Raw genomic sequence first — 20,497 nt, 5'->3', positions numbered from 1 at the left:
AAATATTGAGTATAGAAAGACCTCACATGATGAAAGATCAGATAACAGCTGGCTTGCACAGGTGCAGACTAGAGTGCCTGCCGTTTTAGCTGTAGCATCAAATCCGACTGCATACTTTTAATTTCTTGCTCTGCATTTTTTTTATTCAGATGACTACGCGGGTTGATGGGCATTCTTGGGCTCTTTCTGCAATCGATGAACAGAAAGTTCAGAAGATTGTAACTCCCTTGAATAAAGACCTGATTCCAATAACTGACTCTCCTGTAGTTGTGCAACAACATTTGCTACCTCCAAAGAAATTTGTTCTCCTTTCGGCACAGGTATTGTGGAATGTACATATTTGCTTAAAATGTGAAGGTTTGATTGAGAAGAAGAAAAACAAACCTGATTAATTTTATACAGCATTTCCCGGGGTACCTGAACTCTTTTCAGGAATAATTTTGTCATCTAACTCCAGATGATTTTTGTGTCCCAGAACCAAACCAAGCAGGTAAGCCATCTTTACCTGCTACCACTGACTTGGAAACTAAAGTGCCTGAGTGCTCTTGTATTATGATTTAAGCTGAAGCTTTCAGAGGAGAGAAGGCACTGCTTAATCGGTAGAGAGATGAGGTGCTTTTGACCTATATGTGCTCATTGTATTTATATTGTGTGCTGCCTTTCTTCCACTGAGAGATGCTCATGCCAGTTGACAGTCTATGATAATCTATCCCATAATCCTGAATTTTTGCACGGGGCAGTGGTACTTAAAAAGTATTCAGGAAAGTTACCTTGACGGATGCAGTCTCCTTGGTAGTACTTTACACAGGTGTCTAAACAAGTAAGGAATCCAATGCCTAGTTCCCATGGAAAGAGTTTCACACCCTTTATGTAACTTAAACATGATTGAATGCTCTTATGCTTAATCATGGCACAGTGGATAGAGTTGGCTGAAAGCAGAGGGCCTTGGGCAATGCCGCTTGATTACAGTGGCCAATATTCCAGCTTTGTGAAGTGGAATTATTAGTAGTTTTCTTTAAAGTGTAGCAGCAAAAAACAACAATGTAAGCACTGTAAAACACTTTGGCCGATAAAAATATTATAGAAATCATCAACGTGCTTTTGTTATAATTAGCTTCTGCTCTATTTTTCTTTAGGGGAGTCTTATGTTTCATAAACTCAGGCCAGTGGATCAGTTGCGACATCTTTTTGTGTGCAATGCAGGAAGTGATGGAGAAGAGATTGAAAGGTTTTTCAAATTGCACCAGGTAAGAATTTTTAACTTTCTTTGAAACTGTACTTAAAATTGTCATCTGTGTTTGAGAATGAATGTGTTTGCTTCAGTACTCTCTTTCAGATGGTATTTCCTATTACGAAAAGATATATGATCACAGTTGCAACCTTTGCCCCATGTGTGTGAACATGAAGTTTTCCCTTACATACTGCAAGATAGGAAAAAAACCCTATGTGTTTGCAAAGCTTGCTTTGCCTCACATCTAATTAAATGCTCAGGGTCCTCTTGATTATGGCAACAAAGTTGAGCAAGCTTTTAAATAATTACAATTTATCCTCTTCATTTATATCTTTCAGAGCACATATATTACAGTTGTTTACAAAAGCATCAGTTGCCTTCTAAATTAGGCCCAAGATTCATCTAAGCCAGCATACTGTCTCCAGCAGCAATCATCCAAAGGCTTTTGCAAAGCAGGGCAGTGCTGATATTAAGTCCCTTTGCTTGTCTCTAGGCTTCTACAATCAGGCAGATACCGCCTGTACATTTGGAGGCTATGTTTAGCTGACACAGGTCTATCAGTAGCTATTAGCTGTCCTCCATGAATTCATCTAACTTTTTAAAGTTATCTTTAGTGGCTGTTGCCGTTTTGGGTACTAGATTCAGTGAGCTAATTATAATTGTATTGAAAATGATGTGTGCTTCATGGACATTCACAAGCATCTCCAAATAGTTATGCTGCTTTGAGAGCCATCAGAAATGTATGTTGGTTTGTTGCATTTTCTATTCTGGCTAATCTGTGCAGACAAACTGAAGACAATTTAAGGGCCGGGTTACAACTTCAATGGGCTTGATTAATTCATAGATTCTAGCTAGCAGTTTTAAGTTGATCTGCCAAAATAACATTATGGTTCTCTCTCGAGGGGAAGGACACTCTGATATGCTTGGGGTCCTCTTCCCACAATCTCCGGGGGCAGGAAATTGATTGCACTTTCCATATGGGGGGGGGGAGCCCCATTGCACATAGGCTTGTGCAAAACTGGATACTTTTGTGAGAACATAAGAAGAGCCTTGTTGGATCAGACCAGTGGTCCATCTAGTCCAGCATCCTGTCTCACACAGCAGCCAACCAGTTAATCTGGAGGGCCAACAACAGGGCATAGAGGCCGAGGCCTCCCCCTGCTGTTGCCTGCTTGCACTGGTATTCAGAGGGTTGCTGCTTCTGAATTTGGAGAACTTTTTCTAATTCATAATTGAAGGCCTAATAATCATCTTCATTAATTTTAGGGATGACCTTTAGATATATTCCTGGAATCTTAAAGCAACAAAATGTTTCTTACAAGTTACCATCTTCCTGCCCCAGACAGCTCATGCTCTCTCAGATATGTGCTCAAAGTATATCAAACGCAAGGCTTGCGTATCACTGTACTGATTTTTAAAATGATGTTTCTTACAGGAAGATCAAGCTTGTGCCACATGTCTGATCCTTGCCTGCTCATCTGCTGCTTGTGATAGAGAAGTTTCTTCCTGGGCTACTCGAGCATTTTTTAGGTAAAATGACCAGTCCTTGAGTTCTGGAGATGGTACTTAAAACTCGATTATATTCCAATGACAAATTAAACTCATGTTGATTGGAGCATATGAATGGTTAAAGTGAAGTTTTGCACAAATCTTTACAATGCAGTAGCTGATCATTGCTGTATTGGGGTAATAGTATTGTACTGTCTTGTTCCATTTTGTCATTGATGACCTAAAACAGGAACGGGCCTGTGAGCTCACAGCATATAACAAGCGTAGCTTAAATTTTGTTAGGAAGACAAGAGGCAGCCCCCCCCCCCCCCCCCCGCCCCCCCCCAGTTCATAGTTGGGAGGGTAGTTTTTAACACTCTTAAAACTGTATTGTTTTAAGAAGAATCTGAAAAGTGGCTCGCCAGTGTATCTGAAATGACTTTTCTAATCTGTTAAATCTCAGGTATGGTGGAGAAGCACAGATGCGGTTTCCTTCTGCCTTGCCTCCTCCAAGTAACGTGGGATCTATGTTGGGCTCTCCTGTCCCACCTAGTGAGTAGTGGATATAACTATGGCCTATTTGTTATTATGTTTCCTCCTCTCCTTTTGGCAAGAGCTTTTTCCATTTATTTATTTATGGGGTTTCTGTGTTGTCTCGTCAGAGTCCTGCTCAGGGCAGCTTACAACTGAAAATAATTATGTTCTCAGTATAAAAAACATCAAGCCATTAAAACAAGCCCAGAAACATAAACAGCATAAATCTATCTGTAAAACAAACCTTAGACAATTGGAAAAGCTGGAAAGAGAAAACTTGTAAATGAAAAGCCTGAGTTAAAAAAGATGTGTTTTGACCTGGTGCTTGAAAGAGGCACCAGCCAAGCCTCAAGGCATTCCAAAGAAGAGGTGGCACCAGAGAACATTCCTTTACCTTTAAAAGAGAAGGCACAAAGAACAGGGTTTGGGAGGCAAATCTTAACTGGTGGGCTGTACAGTATGGATAGAGGTGGTCCTTCAGGTACCCTCACCCCAAGCCATTTAGGGCTTTTAAAGATAAGTACCCATACTTTTAATTGTGCTTGGAAACAGATGGGTAGCCAGTTTTTATTTTCCCATAGTCTCTGTACCTTTGTTGTTTTCTCCCTGAAGCTTTAGTATGGATGTGGGATATCTGCATACATTCACTACTACTTTTTTTGCGATTTAGCTGTAAATTTACAGCGAACATGAGTGTGCCGTTCCCCTCCTCAAAGGGGAGGAAATTATCTTTGAATTGTTGGGCAGACAAGTCAGCTTCCACCATCAGTTGCCTGAAGATGGCTTTCTCCCTCTCTCATCCAATTCTTGTTCTTGCATTGGCCATATTGTGTTAGAAAAGTAACTGCAGTAAATGAAGATACTCCTTGAAGATCTAACCACATTCCTTCCTTCCCACTCCTCAGTGTTGCATAAGTGCTCTTTGTTCATTTTACTTGTGTCAGAACAAAATTCAAGTCCAGTAGCACCTTGGAGACCAGCAACATTTTCCAGGTTGTAAGTTTTTGTGACTCAAGGCTCACTTCACCTGATACTCATGAAAGCCTTATACCCTGGAAGTTTTTGTAGGTCTCTAAAGTGATACCGGACTCCAGTTTTGTTCTGCTAATATAGACTAAAATGGCTACACACGTGACAGTTAATGTCAGTCTGTCTTCGATTGCAAACTCTCTAGCCAGATATTGTATGTGATTCTTGAGGAGGGGAAGGAATAAATATCATATGCTACATCTCTGATAGCTCAGTTGCATGTGCTTGATTTGAGTTTGTATGCTTATAATTCTTACAGACCCTTGAAGAGTTGATGGGAAATGTTTTCTGTATAAAATATATTGCTCTTTTTCCCCCTCTAGGTTCCCCTATGACTACTGGTAGCCCCTACCCTAATCCAAGTTTTTTGGCAACACCTATGCCAGGTATTCCCTTAAAAAAAATTAAAATGTGGTCTACTTCTGGTATCTTAATATTATCATGGCTAAGGATGTGTTGATGTTTCAGGTTCACAGCCTCCTACAGTATCAACACCAGCATTTGCTTCAGGTGGTCACATGCCTGGCACTTCAGTCAGTGGCATGACGGGCCCAGAGATCGTATTTTCTGGCAAGCACAATGGCATCTGCATATATTTTGCTCGAATTGTAGGGTGAGTTGTCCGTGGAAATGCAAGCATAAGTTTCTGTGTTAAGTGACGTAATATTTTGTGTCCATATCAGGCCTGATCCAACCAAAGTTAAGCACCGTAACAATTTAATTATATTATTTACACCCTGCCTTTCTCACCAGTGGGGACCCAAAGTGGGCTTACATCATTCTCCTCCTCTTCTTACTCTCCACAACTCTGTGAGGTTGGTTAGGCTAACGGTGTGACTGGCCGAAGGTCACCCAGCAAACTTCCATGGCAGCATGCAGATTCGAACCTGGGTATCCCAGATCCTAGTCTGACAGTCTAACCACACCACATCATGCTGAATTCCATTAATTTCAGTGGGAGAAAGCGAAACTCTTTTCCTGGTCAAGTAAATGGGATTTAAAGTGCTTTGCTTTTGTGCTCGTTGTATTTATATCATGAAAGTATTGTAATCTTGTCCTTTTTTTGTGGCTGTCAGGATGTAGAACAGTTAAAAGCTCCATCTGCTTCATACTTACAGGCTTCAATTTTAGGTACAAGAATACAAACAAAAGATGTATAAATTGGGCAACCTATTACATTCTTCTTCCACTCTGCCTATCGTATCCAATAGAAAGCTCGTTCTTCAGTAGAAGTAAATGTTTCACTTTGCCTGGCAAACGGAATTAAATACTTGCAGCTGCTTGTGCAGCTGTTAGGTTTGTTATGCTAAATATGACAGCCGTTGAAATGACTGAAGCAGACCTGAATTGCAGCCCTGTTAAATAGAGGGGTGGCACAGAAGGATTCATAGACAGCCTCTCCTTGGTATCCACAGTTACAATGAATTATCTCCGTTTGCTTAGTAAGAAGTTGTAAACAGCCATATAGGACTACACAAAATCCAAAACCAAAGGTATTATCCGTTTTATGCCTTTTATTGAGCCAAGCCAGATTGACACAAAAGATGACGCAAGCTTTTGAGCTCACAAGAGGTCTTCATCAGGGTGAATGTTAGAAGATTCTATAAGATAAGAGGGCCTTTCAGGCCATGATGTCATGACCTAATCTTACAAGCATCATCTGTGATGGTTTCTTCCATCGGTAACAAGAGCACTGTCCTATTGCATTGTTCTCAGTTTTACATGAACCAGAACTATGTATAGGTTCCTCAAAGAATGGATACATATGTGGAGGTAAAGAAGCGGAAAAATAAAGCAGGTATTTCACCTTGTACAGTATGAAAGGCAGGAGGATTGTCTGAAAATGCTAAGAAAAGCTGTACACAAAGGAGTGGGTGCTTGCTGGGCCGGCCTTGCTGGGAGGGTGGGGTAAAAATCTAATAAATAATAATAATATACTATCCTGAAAAATGCATGCAGTGTTGTGAGACGACAGATATTTAGATCCAAATATCAGAACGTTTTGATGAATGTCTGGGCTTTTTAGAACAATATTGTTAAACTTATGAAGATTTGCATGGGCATTGTGTTGTGGCTGTACAAAACACTACTTTTGTATGTGACTTTCTCAGCATAATTAACTGTTTGCATGCTTTTCAGGAACATTTGGGATGGAAGTATAGTGGTGGAGAGAGTTTTCAAGAGTGGCAATCGAGAAGCTGTTGCTGTAAGTGCTGATGGGCATGCATGGCTTTCTCACAGGGCTCGATTATAGGTAGCAATTTTTCCTAGTAGAAATGATCATGCATTTGTTTACATAGGGAAATTGTTTGGGGGCTTAAAATGTTTCATTTATGACCTATGAGTTGCAAATTCTTCTGGTTCAGTGTTCTCTGTCTTCACAATTGGCTCTTTTAATAGCATCAACAAACAAACACTTTTATAGTAAAATAGATTTGAGACCAATAGCACCTTAAAGACCAACAAGAGTTACAGGATATAAAGTGCTACTGGATTTGAATCTGTTTTACTGTAGACCAACATGGCTACCCTCTGAAATGTTTATAGTAGAACACGGTGATCATTGTTCAGAGCAGCTGCGCAAAAGGCCGCACTGTATCAAAGCTTTATGTTCTTGTTTTTTCCCCCTAGAAAATTCTCTGGCAATTATAGTTTAGGATTGGCAGCTAGCTTTCAGCAACTAAGTAAGCTTGGAATGGCACAAAATGCTACACATTGGCCCCGGTCACACGGGCCGGATAACGCGGGGGGGAGGCGTGGCTAATTGCTCCAGTGCAATTAGAGCCGCCAGAACGCGATCCGACGCGTCGGCGGCAAACCATGGGTCCTGTCCTCCCTGCCTGCGCATTAACGAGGGGCTGGCCCGATCACACCGCAGGAGTCCGGAGGCAGCCCATGGCAAACCGTTTGCCACTACATATGAGGCACTGTTTTTTAATTGCGCTTTTTCGGCGGTATGCCACGGGTTGGCCACAGGTGCGCTCCACTTGCCAAATGTTGCGGTGTGATCGCGCCCCAATAATCCGCCTACCACCCATGGCTCTCCCATGGCGAATTTGCCGTGTGACCGGGACTATTATTTAAATCAGAGAATGGCAGACAATAGGATGAACCAACAGAGGCAAGGCTATTATCAAGGTAAAGTCAATTATTAAATCCAGTATAGGGATATTAAATTGACTGAGATGTAAAACAATTTAACGGGTTCAAAAGTGCAGTTTCGCTATTAAATGCATGCCTCTGTAGGCCATATTATGTGTTAGCAGGACTGAGTGGTAAAGCTTTTTCTAGGCTGTCCCACAGGGTGGTAGTATCTGTATGTTTAAATACTCCCCCAGGTCTTTAGTTACAGTATTCCCATACACAGAAAACTATCATCTGGCCTAGCCTGCTTCCTGGCATGCTAATTTTCTAAAGAGTTCCGACGAGGAGGAGGATATAAATTCCACCTGTAGCTTGAAGCACTGGCTGATCAGGAAAAAAAGTTATCACTTGATTCTGCATGGTTGTATCAATTTAGAAAAGCGGTTGCTCTGTACTAGCAGAGGAAAAGATCCAGAGTAGGCTGCTTTTTCCACTCCATGGAAGGGTACTGCTATACAAATTTAGCCAAGTTTTGCTTTCTCTTCTGTAGAAGTAAAGCCCCTCCCTACCCCAGATGTGCAGCATTAGCATTCTTCGAAGCCCCCCTGTTCCCTTCTCTGGATTAAGTAATTATAATGGGAAGGGAGGCAGATCACACAGTCCACCTGTGAGAGTAGAGAGTTCTTCTGGGTGTGTCATTCGTTCTACCACCAAACACCATACATCTTGATGGGCTCCTGAGGGTTTATGCACTCAAGAAGTGTTGCAGAAAGCACCTATGATGACCCCACGGGTGAAAGGCTTTCTGAAGTTCAGGAGGAAATGTTTCTACAGCCTTTCTAGGCTGGGATATCCACAGCATGGAAGACCCAGGTCCTTATGTCCAGTGACCTCTTGATTTCTTTAAGGCCGTTTCTGATGTCTGACAGGAGCATGAGTCTTAACATAATTCAGCCCATGATCTCTTCTTTTTTAGATTGAAAGCAGCGTCCCACCACAGATGCTGGAATCTGTGCTGCAAGAATTAAAAGGCCTACAGGAATTTTTGGATAGGAATTCACAATTTGCGTCAATGGGGGCCCTTAGAAATCCTAGGTAAGATAATGTTGCTTTTGTTGTTTCTTTTTCTTATGTTGTACAGGAGAGAGAGGAGCTGCGGTGGCTCAAGTGGTTAAGACGCTGAACTGCAGGCTGTGGAAGGTCAGTAGTTCAGCAGTTCGATACCCGGGTTGCCGCATGACGGAGTGAGCTCCCGTCTCTAGTTCCAGCTCCTGCCAACCTAGCAGTTCGAAAGCAAGAAATTGCAAGTAGATAAATAGGTACCACTTCGGTGGGAAGGTAACAGCATTCTGTGCGCCTTGGTGTTTAGTCATGCCGGCCACATGACCACGGAAATGTCTTCGGACAGCGCTGGCTCTTCAGCTTTGAAACGGAGATGAGCACCGCAATCCTAGAGTCGCATTCGACTGGCTTTCGAGCAAGGGAACCTTTACCTTAACTCAGAAGCCTCTTAAGCATGTTTGGTGACCAATCGGATGGATAGGGTCTAATAAATTTAAAGCACCAATCTGTTGCCCACTAGGGCTCTTTCACACATGCCAAATTAATGCAGTTTCAACCCACTTCAGCGACTGTCAGTGGATTCTGCCCTTTCACGCAGTATAATCCAGTTGCAAACTGCCTTTGAAAGTGGATTGAAAGTGAGTTATTTCGTATGTGTGAAAGCACCGTTAATTGTGAGTGAGGACCATTGCCCACAGGAGGACTTTCCTCTGAAGAAAGCAGCATAGAGCTGGGCTGGATTACTTCTAATATTTTATACTCTGCTGATTCATCTGCCAAAGCCTTTGCTGCAGCTTTCAAAAATATAATAAAATACAACAAATTTCGTATAAAATAGTTCATATTCGTTAGAAAAACACTAAACTGCTTTTGTTTTTTATTTACTATAGCATGTGTGGGTTTTTCTTCTAGTGAGTTTTTAGAACCTCTTACTATTACTGTGATTTATTTTTGGTGCTGTACATTTTGTGTATTGTGGCCTCAAATACGTAAGCCTCTCTCTGCATGTGTGAGACATTTTAAATGTGCACCATAAATCATCATGGTGTTTTTTTATTTTCTTCCTTCGAATAAGTTTTGCCACACCAGCTAACTTGCAGCAGAGGTTGCTCGGCTTCATACGGCCCGATGGTGGAAGTTCTCAGCAAGTGCAGCAAGAGCTCCAAAGGAAGTTTCATGGTGAGGAAGAAAGAGGCTACGTTTTTGTAATAGACATTGTTGCTGGAAAAATAACTGTGCTTTAGATTTAACAGTAACTCTCAAGAAAGTAGAACAATGTTTGAGTCCAGTGGCACCTTTCAGACCAACGAAGTTTTATTCAAGGTATGAGCTTTTGTGTGCATGGTCTGTTTCACTATATCTGAAGAAGTGTGTGTGAACACTAAAGCTTGTACCTTAAATAAAACTTTGTTGGTCTGAAAGGTGCCACGGGACTCAAACTGTGTCCTGCTGCTTCAGACCAACCTGGCTACCCACCTGAATCTGATCTAAAGAATGTATGCAGAGAGACTTGCTGAAAAAGTAAATTCCCTCCAGAAATACCCATATGGCATAGAAAGCTCTGGGACTTTTACATCATGGCAACACTAACTGACAACTTTTCTTATTGCCATCATTATATTTCCCCCCACTAATTTTGCTGCGATATGGTTTCATACACTGGATTATCTGACAAAGCAAGGGGAAATTCCAAGTGAGATCTAAAAGCTGCAATTACGGTAATGTGTACTAGGTATCCTTAATAGCATGTAACTTTCCATTTCTTTTTGTGAAACAGTAACTAGATTAACCCTCTTTTATATCTTCTACTTTGTATATTGCATAATAGGTAATTTTTATATTCTCTTGACTCTGTATGCTAATTGTTAAATTGCAATAAAATGTTTATTTTTAAAAAAGAATGTATGCAGAGAGGAAGTTGTCTTTACACAAGAGAGAGAGCCTGGTCTTCAGTAAATGATGGACAGATTTCCTGAATCTGCTTACGAAATAATCTGTAGCACTGTAGAGAAGAATGGCTCCCCTTTTCCTCTTCTGAAGCGTCACATTGTCTGTTGTTCTCTGCTCTTGCATAGCCATGTCATTGAAATTGTGATTCTTTCTGTTGCCTGTTTGTCCAACAGTAAATTCAGCTCAATAGCAAATTCATCTGGAGCCTGATGAGCCTTGGGGATTCTTTCAGGCTTTGTAGTTCTGCAACTCTGTGCTGCTTTCTTGAGAAGGTTTTGTGCAATTTGGGAGAGAAAAAATGGAAGGGGTGCCAAAGAATTAGCTCTGTTGTCACTTAATGGTATGTTTTTTCAATTTTTTTGCAGCAGAGGCACAGCTAACCGAGAAGGCCTCCCTGCAAGGCATCCAGCAGCTTGTTCGCAAAACCTGCCAAGCCTTGGCATTGTGGAAGCTTCTTTGTGAGCACCAATTCAATATTGTTGTAGGGGAGCTTCAGAAGGTATGTGTTCTAGCACTCCTAGCTTCTTGGCCTGGAAGACATGCACTTTTTATTGCTGGTAAAGCCTGAAACTGTCTTTCTGTACAGACGCGGTAGTCATGTAACACTCAGCAGCTTTGTCTGTCTGTTCTTACCTTTCAGAATGCCATTCAGAGTGATAACACAGAGTAGTTATGCTAGCACAAGAGTAGTGAATAACAAGCAGTCTTGAAGTCTGTCTTGAATACAGGGTAACAGCATCTTTTATGCTCGTATGCAGCCAAAATTATTGCCAGAGAACTGTAGAAACCAGTTCTGCAAGACCCAAAAGGAGTGTTAACTGTTCCTTTGAACAGCACCATCCCCTAGTGGCAATCATTCTTTGCAATTCAGGAAGGTTGCTAGAGCAGTTTGCATAAGCCTAGGCAGTGGTTTTGTATCCCAGCCTATATAGTTTTTAGAAAAAGTTAAAGTGTTCTGGGATCAAGATGGTCTGGACCACAGTTCAAAGGTTAAAAAAAGTTTTGCATTTTAACATGCTGACTCTGGATTCGTGTTAACACTGATGCTGGTTTATGCAAAATTTGTTACAAATGTAAGGGATAGAAGCTCGCTTATATTGATCATAGTTACAGCCTCTTTGTATTTTCTTTATGGCTTTTCGGCTCTGCCTTTTGTTGATACGGCACTATCTAGTGTATCAAATAACAGCTGTGCAGATGAAACCAACCACAAAGGGGTTTTAGGATTAAAAAAAAAGAAATAACTGCATATTTATTTATTTGATTTATGCCCTGCCCTGCCCGCCGAAGGAGGCTCAGTGCGGCTGACCAATTCCCACTGAAAGGGCTGTGTTGGAGGAGCTGCAGTAGCTTCCCATGTCACCTTATTAGAAGACGACTTGCAAAGTAATCTTTTAAAATTAGGATGGGTTTTAGTTGCTTATTCTGTCAGTTTACACAGGACCAAACACAAATATTGAGGAAACTTGTATGCAAACGAAAAGCCTTTCCCCCCTGAATTAAAACAAACTGCTGTCAGTGATTGTTCTGAATAAAGCAGGATATGCTCTGGAGTTTGTAATCCTCTGGGAAATACGGGAAAATGTGGACCTGTGTCCTCTTTGCTTACAGGAATTGCAGGAACACCTGAAGGTCACTACTTTTAGAGACTTAGTAATCAGAGACAAAGAGCTAACTGGGGCCCTCATTGCCTCCCTCATCAATTGTTACATCAGAGACCACGCTGCTGTCGACGGCATCAGTTTGCATCTACAGGACATCTGCCCGCTGCTCTACAGCACGGATGATGCTATCTGCTCAAAGGTACAGTGTACCAAGCCGTCTGAGAAGGACAATTTTATTTTACTTTTTGGCGCAAGATCCTACCCAGCCTTGCCCTGGTGCAGCTATTGTTGCAAGAAAGTATTCGCTATAGGTGTTTACATAGTTCTTGTTAAGTCTTATTTGCTTGCTGGAAGATATGTGGACTTCACTCCTTGAATCTGTTTGCCTGCCAAAAGCTCTTATGTGTTAAGCTCTTGCTTTTCTTTCCTAAGGGCTTTGATCTTAGTGTACCTACCAGGCGGTTTCGTGTGGTTTTGGAGTGGTGGTGGGGGGGGGTGTTTCTTTGTTTTTGTCTTTTTAGTTCTGGCTATTACAGTTTTGGTGCCGTGCTGCTAGTGCTGTTGGATTTTCTGTTGTGCGTAACCTTGTATTTTGTTATTGTTGATTTTTATGGGATTTGAATATTTACGGAAATTTTGTGAGCTTCTTTAGAGTTTATTTAAAAACTTTCAAATAAACAAACAGACTGTTTGTAAGGTATTTATATCTTTCCTCTGAACAGATACAAAAGCCCTAAAACCTAGTTTTAAATACTTTGTTCCATTGTGATTCAAATTTGAAGTTTAAATTGAGCAGCTGTGTCATTTGTCTTTTCTTGTGCTATATTTTGTTGCATAATAAAAGATTGCTTTCAAATGTTCTATCTCACGTAAAACAGAACACTTAACTATAGTGGGGGAAATGCTGTCTTTTCATTATAAATAAATTACTGAATTTTCCAACAAAATGGAGTCATTGAATAAAGTAGGCAGCTACGGTATTTTTAGATAGTTTAAAAATGGAGTTTTTGGAAGGGTAAAGGCTGTTTCTCTTGAAGCGTATTTCTTATATGGAAACTTACTTCTGCATAGGAAATAGGTAAATTAGATTTGTTATATCGGACAATGATTTCTGAATAGGAAAATTTCATTTTTCTAAGATCTTGCTCTGACTAGGACAGTGAATGATGGACATTGGTCTCTACCTGTCTCCACAGGCAAATGAACTACTTCAGAGGTCCCGACAAGTGCAGAACAAATCCGAAAAGGAGAAGATGCTAAGAGAATCATTGAAAGAATATCAGCGGATTAGCACACAAGTCGACCTTGCTAACGTCTGTGCTCAATATAGACAAGGTAAATAAAACAAGGTGTTTTATTAGTAACGTGTGATGATGTATGGTGCTTTTACTCGTATGCTGCCCTCGCGTAGGACTCAGGAGAGCTGGCATAAAAATGTCCTAAGTAAACATAAACAAGATTGAATTTTTACTTCATAAATGTACACTTCTGTCTGTCATTCATAACAACTATTGCAGTAATATCAAAAAAGGGATCCAGAATATGTGTGTTTGTAGGGAGAGGCACAAACTGGCTCACAAACTAAAGTTCGTCACAAATTTTGGCTGGTTTGTGCCTCGTGAAGCAATGTTCATGGAAGGGCAACCAGCATGACCATTTCATGAATTTTGGTGCTGTTTGTGGCAGTTCATGAATTATTACATTTTCCAGACTCTCTTTGTGCAATTAAACTGCCTACAAAACTCCAAGGCAAAGGGGGGTTGGCGTTCCTCAGCCTTGAAAACACCAGTATAAGCCCTCCAAAGCTTAACAGACACTGTTGGCTGCCAATAACAGAGTTCCCATTCTGCTCTATGAGATCAGAAAGCTATATATACATTCTCAGCTCTGCAGCCTCTGTTCTCTTAGCTGTTTGCAGTTACAGAGAGAGAGGCAAGGAATTTCTTAAAAGTGAACTAGCAGAGTACATTCCCTGGTGACTGGGAACTCCTCTCCCCTGCAGGAGTTTTGGTGTTGGGTGTACTCTGAACCACCTTGTGTCTCTGCTCATGCTCATTTTGATTGTGATTCCTCTCCCTTTCTGGGGTTTGGGAGTCTTAGGTGGACTCAGGGCTCTGAGCCACTCATCTCTCTGCTCAAGCTGAGCAGAGATGCTTAGCTAGGGGGTTCCTCAGCCAAGGACTCACATTTTGATTGTGATTCCTCTCCCTTGCTGGGGTTTGGGGTCTTAGGTGGACTCAGGGCTCTGAGCCGCCTGTCTTCTTGCTCACACCGAGCAGAGGGACTTAGTGGGTTCCTTGGCCCCTAGCAGAATGTCACCGGATGTCTCAGAGCCTCCTTTCCCTGATCAGCAGGGAAACGTGGAGGGGGAGCAGGAGGCCCCTCCAAGAAAGGCTCCCTGCACTCAGGGTGCCTTGGGTGGTGGGACATCAAGGCAGGCCACCCTCCAGGAGTTTGTTTCCATCTGGATGTCAGCAGTGCCATCTGGAAGAACTATGTGGAGGGCCCAGGAAAATAGTCACTCGCCTCATCAGTGAGATATTTGCTGTGGATGGCCAACCCGTCTCCCTCATAGAGGGCGTAGCCTTTCACCGGCTACTACAACATCTGGTTCCCTGGTGCTCTGTCCCCTCATGGAGGACCATTAGCAGACAAGTCTTGCCCCCCCCCAAGCACCACTCTGTGATGGCAATGGTCAAGGGTGAGCTCTCCAGAGCGCAAGGCAAAACTGTGCACTTCACGGCAGACCTCTGGAGTACTCAGCAGCACAGCTACCTCTCCCTCAGTGCCCACTGGTGACAGCCAGAGGACCCGTCTGTCCAGAGTGTCATTGCATGGCCTAGGCCCCAGTAGGGGACAGTCCTGCCACTAGGCTACAAAGTGGTTCTGCTCCGTGCACAGGGGCTGGATGCAGACAGGGTCACAGATGCCAGCGCCAGCATGCTGGCAGTGGAGAAGGCTGTGTGCCTCAAGGGCATTGTCTGCCTGGCACACACACTTCACCTGGTGGTGAAGGATACTCTGGGGCACCCTTGAGATGTGGACCTTGCTGGAGACCTGCTGGTACCTGGCTCCCCACTTCTCAGGCAGCATCAGGTCTTCCTGTCTGCAGCACGAGAGGCAGGGGGAGGGGGATGAGCCTGAACTCTGCCTCATTCTGGACTTACCCACCCAGTGGAACTTCACCTATGCCATGATTGAGCATTTGGTGGATCTAAAGGAAAATTCACAGTCGAAATATAAATACTATGAATAGAAAAAACTACAGCAAAAAAGCTAATAAAAATTATACGAATATTTATACAGTGAAATATAAATCCAAAAACTGCATGAATGATGCTATTATATCAAAAATTAATAATGTCATTAGAACAAATACATGTGTCAAGAGTCCAAGTTCAAAAATAATACTATTTAAAGTCAGTAAGTTCACAGATGCTGATGAAGATTCCAGATAAGTCTTCCATTTCAGTTGTCTTCTTCAGAGATGGACTGTGGTTATCATCAATATTGGACTAAAAATACATACAACTAATTATAAAAGGCTACAATGAAGTAATTTCTAAAAAAGTTTTTGAAGAAGAATTTTCTAAAGAACACCTACTGTCGTTATGTGTTGATATTTCAGGTCTCCAATAGAAATGTCAAGTACCATCAAGATTCTAATGGAAAGAAAGCACTTTTAGCTTACAAATTTTAACTTATTCAAAAAACAATGAAAATCTTACCAACTCACCAAATTTTCAAAGGGTTATCGATCACAGTTTCAAGGAAAGTACAATCTCCTTCATTTCAAAGTTGGTCTAGCCTCCTAAGGTTGGGATGTGGCAGACCGATATATAATACAGCACCATCCCTTGTCAATTACACGCAACGCAGATTAAAAGAAACAATGCATCAGTTTGTCACATTTACAAGAATTTATTAAAGGAACAGAATAACCATTATAGGAAGCATGATAATTCCAGAGATTGATTAAGGCCATAAGGGCTTAAAACTTATAGCCCTGTGAAAGAAGTCACAGCCAGTCTCAAAATGGGCACTACAGTTTACCTTCAGTCATATGATGAAGATCCTTGTGCTGTAGAGACAACTGCTGCCAAAGCAACGTTTTTAAAAATTTTCACAGCCAATCAAATTTCCAATGGCCAGTCAGAAGAACTTACTGGGCAAAAGCCATACCTGGCTCCACCCATTTTATAATAACACTTGGTGGGTGCCGGGAAAGATGTCAGCGGGTACTCTAGTCCTAGAATACCAAAAACTCTGAAAATGTGGGTACAGATGTGTGTAAAGACATGTCTTCATAACCTGAAGGTAAGATGATGCTCTTGGAAGTATACTATGTGTATTAGTTTTGTCAGAATTCTGTAATAATATATTTACAGAATCTCTTTTCTTTTTGATCTCAAGTGCGCTTCTATGAAGGTGTCGTAGAACTTGCTCTCACTGCTGCAGAGAAAAAGGATCCTCAAGGTCTTGGACTCCATTTCTATAAAAATGGAGAACCAGAAGAGGATATTGTTGGACTTCAGGCTTTCCAGGAGAGGCAAGTTATTTTGCTCAGCACAAATGGTAGCAGCAGCTTAATGGGGCTGTGGAAATTACTTTAAAATTAACTGGCATGAAAATAATTTTAAGCATATATTTCAAAGTGTTTGTTAAGCAGCTGAGCTGAAATTCAGCTTTATACAATACATACAAGTGGGAGGCCCACAAGACTCACGGCCCAGGGGGAGAATCCCATCTCTCCTCCTTGCCATCGTGACTCCAGGCCCCACCATCATTTCCACCAAATTCAAGACAAACATAAGTAGGTCTTTCATTTCCTGTATGTGACTTCAGATAATTAAAAAAGAACCCTAAAAGCAAGAGAACGGAGTCTGCTATAAAGATACTGGATTTAGTTGACTACTGAGGACTTCTAATCAGAAGTTTCTGGTAGATTCAATTCTGTTGTTGTTGTTTTAAGTACACATTAGTGTTTTGCATATTGGAGGACGCAGCACTTTTAACAATTTTGAGATAATAGCTCAGTGGCTGATTAGCACATTAAATATTGGGATTGAGCGGTGTATAAGCTGTATTAAATGAATCGAAAGGACTGCTTTCTACCATACTGTCCAACCCACCCATTAAGATCTGCCTTATGAGCTTTCAGGGGTGAGGCAGATGGCAGTCAAAGACAGGGGTTTTTCAGTAGTGGCACCTCACTTATGGAATGCCATTCCCCTTGAGGCTCTCCTGGTGCCTACGTTGCTTAACCAGGCAAAATGTCTCTGGTGATTCTTTAACATTATTTTAATCTGACAACTGTTATTTGAAGCTGTCAGTAGTCTATGGTCTATGTTTTTTATGATGAGCTATGTGTTTAATGCTGGATTTGTATTAATATCTTTAATGTTTTTTTTAATTGTTTTTATTTTGCAAGCTGCCTCAGGCAGGTACTTGGAGAGGTGGCATAATTTTTTTCTAAATAAATAAAAATAAATCACAGCTTCTCTTCTAAAAAAAATTCTGTAACTCTTTGGTAGTGTCATCATGTTCATGAGTTGTGCTGGAGATGGTTGTTAGCACATGCCTTCCTGGGGCTTGGTTCATAAAACGTTTGAAGTTTAGTCTGTACCTACGTTCCTTGTACTTATGTCCCAATCTCTGTGCCCAAAGGAAGCAATAATCACAGGGAAGCTTCTGCGATTGAACAGCAAAGTTGTATGCAGATGTGGAGAGAGGATGGTAGTGCTATCGAAGTTTAAGAAGTTTCTGTGGAAGAAATCATGACTGGGATTCCTGTGATGTGTCTCTTTTTACAGATTAAACAGCTATAAGTGCATTACAGACACGCTTCAAGAGCTGGTCAATCAAAGTAAAGCTGCTCCTCAGTCTCCCAGTGTTCCCAAAAAACCCGGCCCTCCCGTCTTGTCATCTGATCCTAATATGCTAAGCAACGAAGAAGCGGGTCATCATGTAAGACATGAGCAACATATATACTCAGCTATCGTTAACTTTGCTTTGAAGACTCATAACTACAGGAGCCAAAATATGCCTAGAAGAATATATTAATAACTATGGGTTGAATGGAGGAGGGGCTATAGTTCACTTGTATAGCATCTGCCTACCATGCAGAAGATCCCAGATGTAGTCCCCAGCTTCTTCAGAGCCAGTTTGGTGTAGTGGTTAAGAGTGGCAGACTTTAATCTGGAGAGCCGGGTGTGATTCCCCACTCCGCCACATGCAGCCAGCTGGGTGACCTTGAGTGAGTTACAGTTCTCTCCGAGCTGTTCTCTCAAGAGCAGTTCTCCGAGAGCTCTGTAAGCCTCACCTACCTCACAGGGTATCTGTTGTGGGGAGAGGACGGGGAGGGAGATTGTAAACCACTCTGAAGGGCGGGGTATAAATCCATCACTACTACTCAGTAAAAGGCAGCTTCATGTGTGACACCATACCATATATATTGCTTTTGAAACAGTATTAAAAGAGGTCTGTCATGAACATTAGGACACAAGCCCAGAGCTTTCTGGGATTCACATATTTTGGCATATAGATCCAAGGCATACATTTATTGCAAAACGTTTTACACCATAATGGCATGCAACAATACTGTTCATTAGGAAAAAAATTAAAGGTTAAGCAAGTACAAAAATATTCAAAAAGACTGCATGTATAATGAACGATTAGATTATTTCTTTATTTCTTTGATTTATAGACCACCCTCCCCATAAACGGGCTCAGGGTGGTTTACATCAATTAATATAATACAATTAAAACAATGTTTTTAAAGTAATCTTAATAGAGAATATGTTGAAATAACACTGTTTTACAGGTTCATTCAGAGATACATGCCCCGTAGGCAGTGATCCAGTTATTTTCAAAAAAAGTACATTCTTGGAGCAGCAGCATCTGTTTAATTTCACTCTCCTTTTTTCTAGTTTGAACAAATGCTAAAACTGGCACAACGTTCTGGAGATGAACTTTTCAGTATTGCTCTTTACAACTGGCTGATCCAGGCAGATCTCTCGGATAAACTGCTGCAGGTAAGGTCGTGGGTGAACTTTGTGCATGCTGCATCCATACGCTTTTTGAGACTTGGAATGTATACCTTTGTTCTGCTAGCACAGCAGGGTTCTCTGTTGCAGATGCTGTCCTCCACAGCCGAACACGAGCTGCTTTCTGCTCATAGAATACACTGGCCTTGCATGAGTGGAAACTGCCTACTGTCACTCCACAATGGAGGGCAGCCTCTGCCACAGAGATCAGTGCTCCTGAAGGAAGGTAGAGGGTCCAAGGCATAGTGCCGTATCTTTGAGAAGCATAATTTGTAGTCAAAATGGGGATAATGCCACAAAGACTTGATAGGATTTCACCTTTCCCCTGATCCTTGTAGGTAAACTCTCCCTTTCTGGAGCCATACCTTGTGCGTATGGCAAAAGTTGATCAAAACAAAGTTCGCTACATGGACCTGCTGTGGAGGTATTTTGAGAAAAACAGATCCTTCAGTAATGCAGCCAGAGTGCTGGCAAAATTGGCTGACATGCACAGGTAAGGGTGGCTTTTTATTAATCAGTGATTCTAATGCTGATGTAACTTATGGGGATAGGGTTTAAGTCGATGTTTCCACTTTTGCAAAGACATCACCAGACTATATAGGCCAGGGTCTATTCAGCTTTGTGAGCCAGTAAACTGAATGCAGCCCATTGACAATATATCATGGGCTGTAGTGACTTGATAGCACCTTTGCTTCTCAAGACCAAGGCAGGTAGCTAGGTCTCTCATGAGCCACCATACATGCCCTTGGGCAGTGTTTGGTTTGGTGAGCCTCGCTAAAAGCTACGGAACAAATATGGAGATCTCCCCAAGTGTACATAGTCTGAGACTCACTACCAAGGTGAGGTGATGAAGAGATGGCCAAGGTGCAAGATGCTGAGGGAGAAAAGGGCAGTGGTAGAAACCAGCTCACATAGCTTTTATGATGTTACAAGGGGGGTGGGACCCGCGATACTCGCGTGGGCGGAGGGACCTCCACACAGAAGGCAGAGGAGGAAGCAGCAAGAGGAGGTAAGTTCCCCCTCATCCCGCCGGTTCCTCCCCAATCTCCTCCACACACACCCCGCTCGATTTTCCCCCCCTTCCCCCCCGGCTTTGAAGCGAGGCCCAAGCGGCAAGCTGCTCGGGCCTCGCTGCCCTTCCCGCCCCCCCGCTGCCTCTGAAGCAAGGGCCTCGTGGCTTGCCAATCAGGCCTCGCTGCTCTCTTCCCCCCCCAAGCGGCGGCGGCGAGGGAGTTTGCAGAGCGTTCCCTGCACAGGCGCAGGGGACGCTCTGTTACTTTTGGGGGGATTTAAGTATCCCCCCGATATTTTTTTTAGGTTTTAAGATTTTTGTGCAACCTGGGGACCGTAACAAGTGTGCACAAAATCTCCCTCCCCCCCAGGTGCCCCCGATGCGCGGATTTAGGTATCCGCACACAGGGGGCATCTTCGGAATTAGATATATAGATATCCTTTCCACCTTTCTCCCC

General features: G+C 42.2%; 1 protein-coding gene across 1 annotated transcript in view; it reads left to right on the top strand.

Annotated features, from left to right (window-relative positions):
- The window catches only part of NUP155 (nucleoporin 155kDa), a 41,892-nt gene that overhangs the window by 15,391 nt on the left and 6,004 nt on the right, over window positions 1–20,497 (top strand). Inside the window, 16 exon segments of the mRNA XM_015420160.1 lie at window positions 150–320; window positions 1,137–1,247; window positions 2,667–2,761; window positions 3,183–3,271; window positions 4,606–4,668; window positions 4,751–4,895; window positions 6,422–6,488; window positions 8,343–8,461; window positions 9,504–9,607; window positions 10,744–10,877; window positions 11,990–12,181; window positions 13,179–13,317; window positions 16,396–16,531; window positions 17,796–17,949; window positions 18,912–19,016; window positions 19,367–19,521. Of these exon segments, the coding sequence (XP_015275646.1) occupies window positions 150–320; window positions 1,137–1,247; window positions 2,667–2,761; window positions 3,183–3,271; window positions 4,606–4,668; window positions 4,751–4,895; window positions 6,422–6,488; window positions 8,343–8,461; window positions 9,504–9,607; window positions 10,744–10,877; window positions 11,990–12,181; window positions 13,179–13,317; window positions 16,396–16,531; window positions 17,796–17,949; window positions 18,912–19,016; window positions 19,367–19,521 (1,979 nt within the window).

This window comes from Gekko japonicus, unplaced genomic scaffold (assembly GCF_001447785.1).
Source record: "Gekko japonicus isolate JY-2015 unplaced genomic scaffold, Gekko_japonicus_V1.1 scaffold86, whole genome shotgun sequence".
NCBI lineage: Eukaryota > Metazoa > Chordata > Lepidosauria > Squamata > Gekkonidae > Gekko > Gekko japonicus.
The sequence above is the reverse complement of the archived record's forward strand: the minus strand, read 5'-3'. Positions and strand labels throughout refer to the sequence as shown.